This window comes from Zalophus californianus, chromosome 10 (assembly GCF_009762305.2).
Source record: "Zalophus californianus isolate mZalCal1 chromosome 10, mZalCal1.pri.v2, whole genome shotgun sequence".
Lineage (NCBI taxonomy): Eukaryota > Metazoa > Chordata > Mammalia > Carnivora > Otariidae > Zalophus > Zalophus californianus.
In genome coordinates, this window is record NC_045604.1 from 32,625,642 (window position 1) to 32,639,008 (window position 13,367).

A 13,367-nucleotide genomic window follows, 5' to 3' on the forward strand; every position below is an offset into this window, starting at 1 on the left:
GAAGAATTCATCCCAAAAGAAAGAAGAAGAAAAGGTCATGGCTAGGGATCTAACTGAAACAGATATAAATAATATGCCTAATCCAAATTTAAAGCAAGAATAATAAGGATACTAGCTGGGTTTCCCTAATCAGGGGAAGGAGACAGACATTCAAATCCAGGAGGCATAGAGACTCCCATCAAAATCAACAAAAGCAGGCCAACACCAAGATATACCATAGTAAAATTAGCAAAATATAGAGATAAGGAAAAAATCCTAAAAGCAGCAAGACAAAAGAAGTCCCTAACCTACAAGGTTAGCAGCAGATCTTTCCACAGAAACTTTGCAGGTCAGAAGAGAGTGGCATGATGTATTCAACATGCTGAATGGGAAAAATATGCAGCCAAGAATATTCTATCCAGCAAGGCTGTCATTCAGAATAGAAGAAGAGATAAAGTGTTTCCCAGACAAAAACTAAAGGAATTTGTGACCACTAAGCCAGCCCTGCAAGAAATATTAAAGGGAACTTTTTGGAAAACAAAGACCAAAAGGGACAAAGACTAGAAAGGAAGAGAGAAAATCTCCAGAAACAATGACAAAACTAGTAATAACATGGCACTAAATTCATATCTATCAATAATTACTTTGAATACAAATGGACTAAATGGTCCAATCGAAAGACATAAGGTATCAGAATGAATAAAAAAATAAGACCCATCTATATGCTGTCTACAAGAGACTCATTTTAGACCTAAAGACACCTGCAGATTGAAAGTGAGGGAATGGAGAACTATTTATCATGCTAATGGATGTCAAAAGAAAGCTGGAGCAGCCATACTTATATCAGACAAACTAGATTTTAAACCAAACTGTAACAAGAGATGAAGAAGGGCACTGTATCATAATAAGTGTTCTATCCTGCAAGAAGATCTAACAATTGTAAATATTTATGCCCCTTAGTTGGGAGCACCCAAATATATAAAACAATTAATAACAAACATAAAGAAACTCATTGATAATAATACAAAAATAGTAGAGGATCTTAACACCCCACTCACAAAAATGGACAGATCATCTAAGCAGAAAATCAACAAGGAAACAATAGCTTTGAATGACACATTGGACCAGATGGATTCAACAAATCTATTCAGAACATTTTATCCTAAAGCAGCAAAATACACATTCTTTTTGAGTGCACATGGGACATTCTCCAGAATAGATCACATACTATGTCACAAACCAAGCCTCAACAAATACAAAAAGAATGAGATCATACCATGTATATTTTCTGACCATAATGCTATGAAATTTGAAGTCAACCACAAAAAAAAATTTGGAAAGACCACAAATACATGGAGGTTAAATAATATCCTACTAAAGAATGAAAGGGTCAACCAGGAAATTAAAGAAAAAATAAACAAATATGTGGAAACAAATGAACATGATGGTCCAAAACCTTTGAGAGGCAACGAAAGCAGTCAAAAGAGGGAAGTAGATAGCAATGCAGGCCTACCTCAAGAAGCAAGAAAAATCTCAAATATGCAACCTAACCTTACACCTAAAGAAGCTAGGAAAAGAACAACAAATGAAGACTAAAGCCAGCAGAAGAAGGGAAATAATAAAGATTAGAACAGAAATAAATGATATAGGAACAAACAAACAAAAAACAGTAGGGATGCAAAAATTCTCAACAAAATACTAGCAAATCTAATCCAATAATACATTAAAAGAATCATTCACCATGATCAAGTGGGATTTATTCCTGGGTTGCAAGGGTGGCTCAATATATGCAAATCAATCAATGTGATACACCACATTCATATAAGAAAGGATAAGAACCATATGATGCTCTCAGTAGATGCAGAAAAAGCATTTGACAAAGTACAACCAATATCCATTTTTGATAAAAACCCTCAACAAAATAGGGATAGAGGGAACATACTTCAACATCATAAAGGCCATATACAAAAGACCTACAGCTAATATAATATAATCTTCAATGGGAAAAAAACTGAGAGCTTTTCCTCTACAGTCAGGAACAAGACAGGGATGTCCACTCTCACTGCTGTTGTTTAACATAGTAGTGGAAGTCCTAGCCTCATCAATCAGACAACAAAAAGAAATAAAGGCATCCAAATCAGCAAGAAGAAGTCAAACTTTCACCATTCACAGATGACATGATACTCTATGTAGAAAACCAGAAAGACTCCACCAAAAAATTTTCTAGAACTGATACATGAATTCAATAAAGTCACAGGTTACAATATCAACATACAGAAATCTGTTGCATTTCTATACACCAAAATGAAGCAGTAGAAAGAGAAATCAAAGAATTGATCCCATTTACAATTGTACCCAAAACTGTAAGATACTCAGGAATAAACCTAACCAAAGAGGTAAAATATCTGTACTCTGAAAACTATAGAACACTTGTGAAAGAAATTGAAGATGACACAAAGAAATGGGAATACATTCCATGCTCATGGATTGGAAGAAAAAATATTATGAAAAAGTCTATACTACCCAAAGCAATCTACATATTTAATGCAATCCCTATCAGAATACCACCGGTATTTTTCACAGAGCTAGAACAAACCATCCTAATATTTGTATGGAACCACAAAAGACCCCAAATAGCCAAAGCAATCTTGAGAAAGAAAAGCAAAACTAGAGGCATCACAATTCTGGACTTCAAGTTATATTACAAAGCTGTAGTCATCAAGTCTGTATGGTACTGGCACAAAAACAGATTCATGGATCAATGGAACAGAATAGAAAACCCAGAAATGGACCCACAACTATATGGTCAACTAATCTTTGAAAGAGCAGGAAAGAATATCCAATGGAAAAAAGACAGTCTCTTCAACAAATGGTTGGGAAAACTGAACAACAACATGCAAGAGACCACTTTCTTACACCATACATGAAAACAAATTCAAAATGGATGAAAGATCTAAATGTGAGACAGGAAACCATCAAAATCCTAGAGAAGAACACAGGCAGTAATTTCGACCGTGGCCATAGCAACTTCTTAACTAGATACATCTCCTGAGGCAAGGGAAACAAAAGCAAAAATGAACTATTGGGACTTCAAAAACTAAAAGGCAGCCTACAGAATGGGAGAAGATATTTGCAAATGACACATCTGATTAAGGGTTAGTATCCAAAATCTATAAAGAATTTATCAAACTCAACACCCAAAAAACAAATAATCCAGTGTAGAAATGAGCTGAAGATATGAATAGACATTTTTTCCAAAGAAGACATACAGATGACTAACAGACACATGAAAAGATGCTCAACATCACTCATCATCAGGGAAAAACAAATCAAAACTACAATGAGATATCACCTCACACCTGTCAGAATGGCTAAAATTAACAAGTAAACAACAGATGTTGGTGAGGATGAGGAGAAAGGGGAACTTTCTTATACTGTTGGTGGGAATGCAAACTGGTGCAGCCAACTCTGGAAAAGATATGGAGGTTCCTCAGAAAGTTAAAAATAGAGGTGCACCTAGGTGGCTCAGCTGGTCGGGCATCCAACTCTTGATTTTGGCTCAGGTCATGATCTCAGGATTGTGGGATCAAGCCCCTCATTGGGCTCTGTGCTGGGCATGGAGCCTGCTTGGGATTCTCTCTCTCTCTCTCTGCCCCTCCCCTGCTGCTTTATCTCTAAAAAAAAAAAAAAAAAAAAAAGTGTGTATAGTTTTTCAAATGCTGAAAGAATTGTCAATTCTCTTCATGAGTTTTCTAAATTATATGTAGTGATTAACATAAGAATTATAATACCATCTGATCTTCAAGACAATGATGGAGAAGATAAAGGGAACTAAATGGAAGTAAGTTCCCTCTACTTCACTCAGAGTGGTAAAATGTTAATACCAATAGGCTTAATATATCACATGTGTATACTTTAATACCCAGAACAACCACTATGAAAACGACATAAAATATCCAAAATGCTATAAATAAATCAAGATGAAATCCTGAAAAATGGTCAAGTAACCGACAGGAAGGTAGGAAAAGAAAAACAAAGGAATCCAAAGAAAACAAATAATAAAATGACAGAGTTCAACCTGAACATATCAATAATTACTTAAATGTTAATGGTCTAAACACACTAATTAAAAGGCAGAAATTGACAGGATAAATTTTTTAAAAAGCATGACCCAATAAAATGTTGTTTAATATTCTGTTTGCAAGAAACTCACTTCAAATTCAATGACAAGTAGGTTGAAAGTATAAGGATGGAAAAAGATATACCATGCAAACTAATTTTTTTAGCATGACTGTCTACGTAGAAAATCTGAAAGAATTCATAAAAATTTTCCTGGAACTAATAAAAGATTATACCAATGTTGCAAGGGATAAAGTTGATATACAAAAGTCAATTGCTTTCCTATATAACAGCACTGAACAAATGGAATTAGAAATTAACAACACATTTATATTAGAACTCCAAAAATGCAATACTTAGGTATAAATCTAACAATATATATACCAGATCTATATGAGGAAAACTACAAATCTCTGATGAAAGATGTGAAAGAATTAAATAAGTGGAGAACTATCCCATGTTCATGGATAGGAAGATTCAATATTGTCAAGATATTAGTTCTCTCCAATCTGATCTATAGATTCAATGCAATCCCAACCAAAATCCCACCAAATAATTTCATAGATATCAACCAACTGATTCTAAAGTTTATATGGACAGGCAAAGGACCCAGAATAGCAACATGATATTGAAAGAGAACAAAGTTGGAGAACTGACACGACCCAACTTCAAGACTTCCAGACAGTAATCATGTGTGGTATTGGCAAAACATACACAAATAGATAATTAGAACAGAATAGATGGCCTGGAAACAGACATATGTAAATATAATTAACTGATCATGGACAAAGGAGCAAAACAATAGTCTTTTCAGTACATGGTGGAACAAAGAGAGTCTTTCCAATACAACTGGATATCTACATGCAGAAAAATGAATCTTCATACAAACCTTACATCCTTCATGAAAATTAACTCAAAATGGACTGACTGCAGACCTAAATGTAAAGTGCAAAACTATCAAATGTCTAGAAGCTAACATGGGAACAAACCTAGATAACTTTGGGTAAGCTGATGACTTTTTAGATAAAACACTGAAGGCATGATCCATGAAAGAAATAGTGACAAACTGAATCTCATTAAAATTTAAAACTTTTGCTTTATAAAAGACAATGTCAAGAGAATGAGAAGACAAAGGGGATAATTGTTCATAAAAACACTTTTCTCTTTATTTTAGGGACACAACAAAACTAGATTTCTCAGTCTTTGCTGTAGTTAAATGTAGCCATATGACTAAATTTGACCAATAGAATGTGAATAGAAGAGATAGCCACTACTTTTTGTATTGGCCCATAAAAACCTTCTAGATGCCATGCTCCATTTTCTTTCCTCCTCCAGTGGCTTGCTGCAGAAGAGCATGATAAACTTGGAAACTGCTTTTGAAGATGGAAATAAGAATAAGAGAGAGAGAGAGAAGAGCTTGTGACCCTGAATCACTATTCAGAGGACAACTGATCATGAGAACCCATTTTTGGAATTGATATCAGTGAAAAATAAGTGATTATTTCATTAAGCCATAGTGATGTGGGGCAGCTAGGACTTCTTAACTCATATAGTCATTCTTGGCAGCTCCTCAGATATTGAGGCCAACACACTTTTCCAGAATATTTGATGGCCTCTCCTGTTTGGACCTGCAGATTCATTGGTCAACTATGTCCTTTTGTCCAGTGAGGCAATATCTGCAATGGCCTCTGGGTTTGATATAATTTCCTCTTTATAACCTAAAATCTGACATTTAAAAACATTTATAACTCCCCTGCCTTGTTTCAAGGAGAATTTAGAGTAGCTGACAAAAATACATACACTATACCAAGATCAAATAATTTAGAAAAAAATAAGGGGAAAAAAAGGGCAACCATAAGAAACAGAAACAGGAAATTTAAATAATCTCAGGTAAGGTAAATAACATAAATATGTTCAAGAAAAAACCTAATGCTATAGAACCCACATTAACCAATAAGATTTCTAGCCACCTACATAATTGGGAAATATGATGTATTCCATGAATTTATTTCATGCTTTTTATCATTTATCAAGATTTATTTGCAAGCCTTTTATTAAAGGAAAAAGCATGCAAGTTAGAAGTTGTTCAGGAAAAATACTACTTATCCTGACATTGACAATGGGGAGATTTTTCTCCTATGTGTTCTGATACAGAGGTCAGTGAATAAGAAAATATCTTCTCTAGCAAACACTGCCATGAGTCAAAGACCATTAAATTTCACAACTGAAACACTAAAAGAAAAGGAATAGTAAATGGAGAGAGACACCCACCCTCCCCTTTTTTTCTTATTCCTCATTTACTTTTCTCAGAAATCTTCAATAACAACTGAAATACTTTCCTCAGGTATCAATTAATCTATGGAGAAAGAAATAAGATGGAAAGGTGGATTATAATTAGTTTTCTCAGTGATGTCTATGCAGTTGTAGGTCAGTTACTACTCATTACCAAATATGGGGACTGTCTCCAAATTTATTTATTTTTTTATCTCCAAATTTCTGAAAATTTTGAGAACATGGAAGCAGACAAACACAACTGCTCATTGGAAAATATACATGCAAATTTCCTCTGGGTTTCAGAGTAAGAATGCTGTAGAAAAAGATAAGAGTCACTTAAATTTGACATACAGAACAACTTTAGCTATAAAGTAGTTGAGGAAGATTACTTGAGACTATATAATTGTTCTCAGTGTAAATATAAGTAAGTGCATTAACTTTTTTTAGAGCAAATTTGAATAACATAAAATTTTGATATCACTATAAAATAAAAATTCCAACATTTTCTGTTTATAAAATAAAGAATTGGAGTCGGGTTCCAATTCCCAGCATAATGTATAAAAATATTTCCCCTTCCTACAGCTCTTTGATCTTTATTTTTAACATTTTCCTCACGACTTGAAGAATTATGATGTATGAAACATGGTATTTTTCATGCCCACAAGGGGGACCCTTTGCACCATAGCAACGGAGTTTATACTGCACAGATCTTATTGCTAATACACCATTTGACTGAGTGCATGATCTGCCATAAAGTGCTAGAAAGTCAAGTCATCTCTCCTCTTTGCTCTCACCTGTGAGTCCAGGCGGACAGATACAAACATAACCTGAGGCTTCAGGGTGGCTGAATGAAGAAGGCAGTTGAGCAAGGTGTCCATATTGTTTTTCTGGGGACAGCTCTACACATGTCCCACCAGACTGGCAGGGGTTCATGTCGCATTTGTTGATGTGGATCTCACATTGGGCACCGGTATATCCTGCAGGATAAAAGTTCAGAGAAGCAGCTGAGTCAAAACTCCTCAACCAGAGTTTATGCCTGAAAGGAGGCTGACCACTGTCCTGGCACCAATTAACAAGACAATGTGCTGTCCTCAAGGAGCTAAGAAAGAAAAGCTGATAAGAGAAGTTTCCTTGAAAACAGCAGTAGCAAAGGAATCACTTGTACAATATTGACCAATATTTTTTAAAATATTTGATAAATAAGGCTTGAAATAAAATGGGACTTCAGGATAACTTTGATTTCCTGATTATTTTTTTTTAAGATTTTTTTAAATTTATTTATTTGACAGAGAGAGAGAGACAGGGAGAGAGGGAACACAAGCAGGGGGAGTAAGAAGGCTTGAAATAAAATGGGACTTCAGGATAACTTTGATTTCCTGATTATTTTTTTTTAAAGATTTTTTTAATTTATTTATTTGACAGAGAGAGAGACAGGGAGAGAGGGAACACAAGCAGGGGGGAGTGGGAGAGGGAGAAGCAGGCTTCCTCCCGAGCAGGGAGCCCGATTCGGGGCTCGATCCCAGGACTCTGGGAGCATGACCCGAGCAGAAGGCAGACGCTTAATGACTGAGCCACCCAGGTGCCCCTGATTTCCTGATTATTTTAAAGATTCCATCTCCTCAGATACTCCAATTGAATTTTTAGCAAGAAAAAAATATTTTTTAAGAAAATAGCCAAAAAGTCAGCAGAAACTACATAGCCAGCCCTAAATTCTTAGAACTCAAAGCAAAGGTAAATGATTACTTCTTCACACTCAGTAAGACAGAATAAAAAATTATTTTGTATTTAAATGGATTTAATTGGGTCATTTTATTAAGGACAATAAAACATGATTTAGTACTTTATAAAAAAATTTGAATATTAAATATAAAAGACCATCCTTGCCAGAACTATTTCTTTGGCTTTACATACAAGTGCACTTGTTTAAAAAAAAACTATATATATTCATATATATATATGTATAGTCTTATTGTGTGTATATTAACATAACTGAAATTGCACTATATGCATCCTTCTATAACTTGCTTTTCTCAGTCCCTTGCACAATCTATCCATGTTAGTAATACAGATCTAACACATAATTTTTAACTACTGCCAAGTATTCTGTAACATGGAAGTACCATAGGTTAACCTATCTCTTAATGAATTGATATACATTTTACTATTACAAACAATGTTGCAATGAATAGCATTATATATATATATATGCATGTTTATGTAAATGTCTGGGTATAGCACCGGGGTCTATGCCTAGAGAGGAATTTCTGGGTTATAGATTATGTACATATTTTATTTTATTTTTTTAAGATTTTTATTTATTTATTTGACAGAGAGAGACACAGCGAGAGAGGGAACACAAGCAGGGGGAGTGGGAGAGGAAGAAGCAGGCTTCCCCCCAAGCAGGGAGCCCAATGTGGGGCTCGACCCCGGGACCCTGCGACCATGACCTGAGCAGACGCTTAACCGACTGAGCCACCCAGGTGCCCCCATTTTTTATTTTAATAGATACTGATAAACACCTCTGGGAGTAGTCGTACCATCTATATACTTACTAGCGCTGGGTGAATGTGCATATAGCTCCAAACCCTTGTCAACAATTGCTATACCAAATAAAATGTTTTACCAGTTGGTTAGATTAAAAAAAAAATAGTACTTCATTGTTGTTTGGGTTTACATTTTCCCCAGTTACTATTGAATTTAACATGTTTTTGGATTTTTAAAAAATCATTTCATATCTTTTTCCTGTTTTTCCCATTAGACTTTCTGATTAATTTATGATTTATATAGCACAATATATACATAAGCTGAAATATGAAGTTCTTAAAGAACATAATTTGACTTATAATACAAGTGACTTCACAGTCAACTAAAGATCTTTGCAATGTCACTTAACTCTGCTGAGAAATATGTTCTTAAAATGAAATTTACAATCCAAAATTATAAAACTTATAAATCTGATCATGCTACTTCTTTACTTTAAAATTATTCAATGGCTTCTGCTTTCATACAAAATAAAATTCAAAATCTTTAACCTAAAATGCCCTTTATTATCTGGCCCCATTCCCATCTCTACATTCCTTCGCTGGAATGTTTTCTCCCCCAGGGCCTTCATGACAGGGTTCCCTCTCCTAGAATATGCTCCTCCAAGACTGTGCTTGGCTAAGTCTTAGCTTTGAGATTTAATCTTGTATGACTCTCTTGGAATGGCTTTTTCTCATGAATAGATCTAAATAAGATCCCTTTGTTTTCTCTCATATCACCCAGTTATTTCTTTCATCACTCTTAAAATAATTTTTATTATTTTTGTTATTATTTTTATGTATAGTTGCTTCCCTCAATAGACTATAAGCTCCACAAAAGCAGGGACTGTTTTTTATTTTATTCACCACTCCAATACCGAACAATGCATAAATAGTAGACTTTCAATCAATGACTGAATGAGATTCAAAGAGTAATAATCAACAATTTAGTTTACAATTCTAGTTTAGCAAGTAAATTGGAGAATTGACTATTAATAAGCAAATAATGAGAATATGATATGATTACTCATTTTGTAATTTAAATAAAAACCTGAATGGGGTCATATGTCAAATCATAACCACAACATAAATTCTGTTGCTCAACAGTATAATACATTTGTCACATATGACCCTTGAGGTCTTTCTCAACCATCTGAAGAAGAAACTTAGAGAGGAAAAGGAAACTAAAAGCACATGTCAGATCAAATCCCACAATCTTTTGTGGTAACCCTCCCCCACCCAAGAACCCAAGGTCTCTTAAACCCAAATATCTACTTTTCCCAAGTTTTTATAAGTGGTATTCATTGTGCTACACTGAACTTATTGAAGAAAGCTCCAACTATTTTCAATTTTCTTCTCAGTTTAAGTCTCAGGATTCATACACAGGCCAAGTTAGGAAGTAATTTAAAACTTTCATAAATCCTTTTTTTGCTTTCTGACTCATGCATTACCGTATTCCTATAGTGAACATTAGGAAGGTTCTGATTTATGGTCTTCCCAGTCCTGTCCCCACCACTGGGGCCTTGTGGGAATTTTGTTTGCTGCTCCCATTAACCATGTGTATAAACAGACTCCTTCAGTCAAGGCTATATTCAATAGTTTTAACAAGTTTTTCTACAAAACTTTGTATAGAGAAACAATATATTGAGTCAAGTCCCTAGGGTTCTTACGTTTTTCTTTTTTTAAACAAATCCAATCTTATCTGGGTTAACAAGAAAACTTTTAAGATAAGCATTAAGATAAGTCATCTTAGACTGACACTTCTTGTAATTAATTATTTTTGAAATGAGGACCCCAGGCAATTATGGTGATGGAGTCATGCCATTGCCTTCAGTCGTGGTGGTCTTGTAATCCAAAGAAATGGTCTCTTTTTCTTAGATACAGGGCAGTTTGCAAACTACCCTGTATCTAAGAAAAGCATTAAATCTTCTCTTTATGTATAACAGTAAGAATAGGATACAAAGACGTTCTGAAATTTTCTATCTAGGCAAAATTACCATCATCCAGTAACTCAAGAAAGAAACTCAAGCAGAACTGTCCTTAGTCTGTGCCCCTTTCTTAATGCCCACATCATATCTGCCTCCTAAATGAGTCTCATGGTTGTCCATTTCCTCATCCTTACCCTTAACACTGCAGTCATAGTTCTGGCAAATAGCTTTATCTCTTGTTTAAACTATCGCAGAAGTTTTTTTTTTTTTTACTAGAATCTCTGCCTTTTGTTTTATTTCTCTCAATCATCTTCCACTAAAGTGCTAGAGAGTTCTTATTAAATCAACAGGTCAGATTATGCTACCTCTCTGCTCCATAGTGTTCAGGGCAGACAAACAGCATTGTGATCTGGCTTGAGTCTTGTCTTGTTCCCCAGCCTCAACTCTCCACCACCAGCCCTATGTAGTCCAGCATTTTGGAACAATCAAAGTTCTACAACTGGATATGCTCTTTTCCATGTGTGCCTATAGCCCTTTCTTCCTTCTAGCTTCCTTTTCCTTCCTCTCTTCTTTCCTTGAATAAATTATGAGCTGCTATGTGCTAGCCAGAGGGTCTAGAATGGTCAATCTCCTAATTTTGGTACCTAGTTAACATTTACTGAGTGCTTACTATGGTCTAGGCTGACCTAGGAACTTTATATATATTACTGGATCTCTCTCTAAAGTAATTCTATGAGGTGGATATTATCATCTTTGCTTTATAGATGAGGAAACTGAGGCTCAGAGCAGTAAAGTAACTTGTCCAAAGTCACAAGTACATTTCTGGGATATGCTTAGTGATCTTTCAAATTTTCTAAAGTGGTGCCTACTGGATCAGGCAATCTCTGTACTTCTTCTCCCCTTATTCCGTTATAGAATCTATTACAGGTTTTTACTGTACCAAAAATTGTACAATGCACAACTTTTTTTCACACTGTCTCTCTACTAGAATTTAAATTCCTTGGAAGAAGGGACCATGTCTTTTTGATTCCCAGACCCCTGATCTATATATAATTGGCACTGAAATCCATGTGGCTTAAATGATTGAATCCATGAATGAATGGAATACATATTGATTTGTCTTTTTTAAGGTAGGTCTTCTTAACTGCCTAACTTCATTACAAGCCCTCTAGAGAACAGAAACCATTCTCATATGTAATTCCTACCTCCTGTTGTAGAACCTGGTATGTAACAACAGTTGCTTTTTTTGAGTACCTAATATGTTCCAGGCCCGATTTTTATAACTTTATTCTTCATAATAATACAAGTCATTTTTTTTCACCCCTCATTTGCAGATGAGGAACTGAGGAATAAGAGGTAACCATCTTAGTTCACTCAGTTAATAAGTGATGGAATTGTTCTGCTCCCAAACTGTCCACCCCACCCGCTTCCAGATAGAGATCTTGTACAGAGTGTTGATTGAATGTTGAGTGCTGATGGATGACAAGAATGTGAAAAAACACATTTTGGAATATTTTCAGTATTTAAGTCAAGCTAATGACCAAAGGATAACTAACATGCCCTATTCGTTATCTGGTAGTGGGCAGACACATGACTCACAAAGATTTCTGAGCCACAGAATTCAGAGCTTCCTTTTACCCTTCCACATTGTTTGTTTTTTACCTACAAAATATATGTAACCAAAGCATGCTAAATGTCCCTTAGACAATGAGATGTCTTTCAATGGGAAGCTACTAACAATTGGATTGACCCCAGTCTCCATATTCCTCCCCAACCACAGGATTATTTTTTCTTTAGACAGTAAAATGAAAGGAAAAAGGGAGAGATGATCAGTAAGCTCTTAACAACTAGATTTTAAATAATCATAACTTTATCATCTTTTACCAGTGGATCAAGAAAGAGGACACATGCTCTTTTATTTCTATCAATGAAATCCTAGTGAGAATTAGGTTAAAAATATGTCAAGCAGATTTTTTGCCAAAATTAACATCAATATTTACAGATGACTTGTTGACTTAAGTGGTATATAATGTTTTCTACTCATTCTGGTAACACCTTTACACTCCTGTCTAATTACCCTTCACGTGTAATTTTTAGTTATGGTTTATGTATATTAAACTTGTAATCTCATTTATATTATAAATGACTAGGAGAATACACCCATTTCTGGAATATCATTCTATATCCTCTATGGGGACCATCTGAATTATGTTGACTGACTCCATGAGTTATAATACAATCTCCTAGGATTTTAATATTGTTTCATGAGTTTCAATATATTCTAGGCATTACAGAAAACTTCTTGGAAGGAAGTGTCTTCAAGTGAATTTTTCTCCATGAAAACCATCCTGAAATTTATTTTTCTATTCATTTATTCCTGTTTCTTCTAGAAAGTTCTGATCATTGGGCAGCTTGGTAACCTACTTTAGACAATGCATAGTGTAGCAGTAGGTATGTGTGAGCAATGAAGAATACAATTAAATTAAACAATGCTAAGTAGAAGGAGTTGGTTGTAAACTTTCAACAATAAGAATTTTTAGTCTGTGTT

General features: G+C 34.8%; 1 protein-coding gene across 1 annotated transcript in view; it reads right to left on the reverse strand.

The window, feature by feature from the left end:
* The window catches only part of CRB1 (crumbs cell polarity complex component 1), a 211,642-nt gene that overhangs the window by 105,673 nt on the left and 92,602 nt on the right, over window positions 1–13,367 (reverse strand). Inside the window, exon 5 of the mRNA XM_027612985.2 lies at window positions 7,167–7,349. Within this exon, the coding sequence (XP_027468786.1) occupies window positions 7,167–7,349 (183 nt within the window). The remainder of the gene's footprint in view (window positions 1–7,166; window positions 7,350–13,367) is intronic.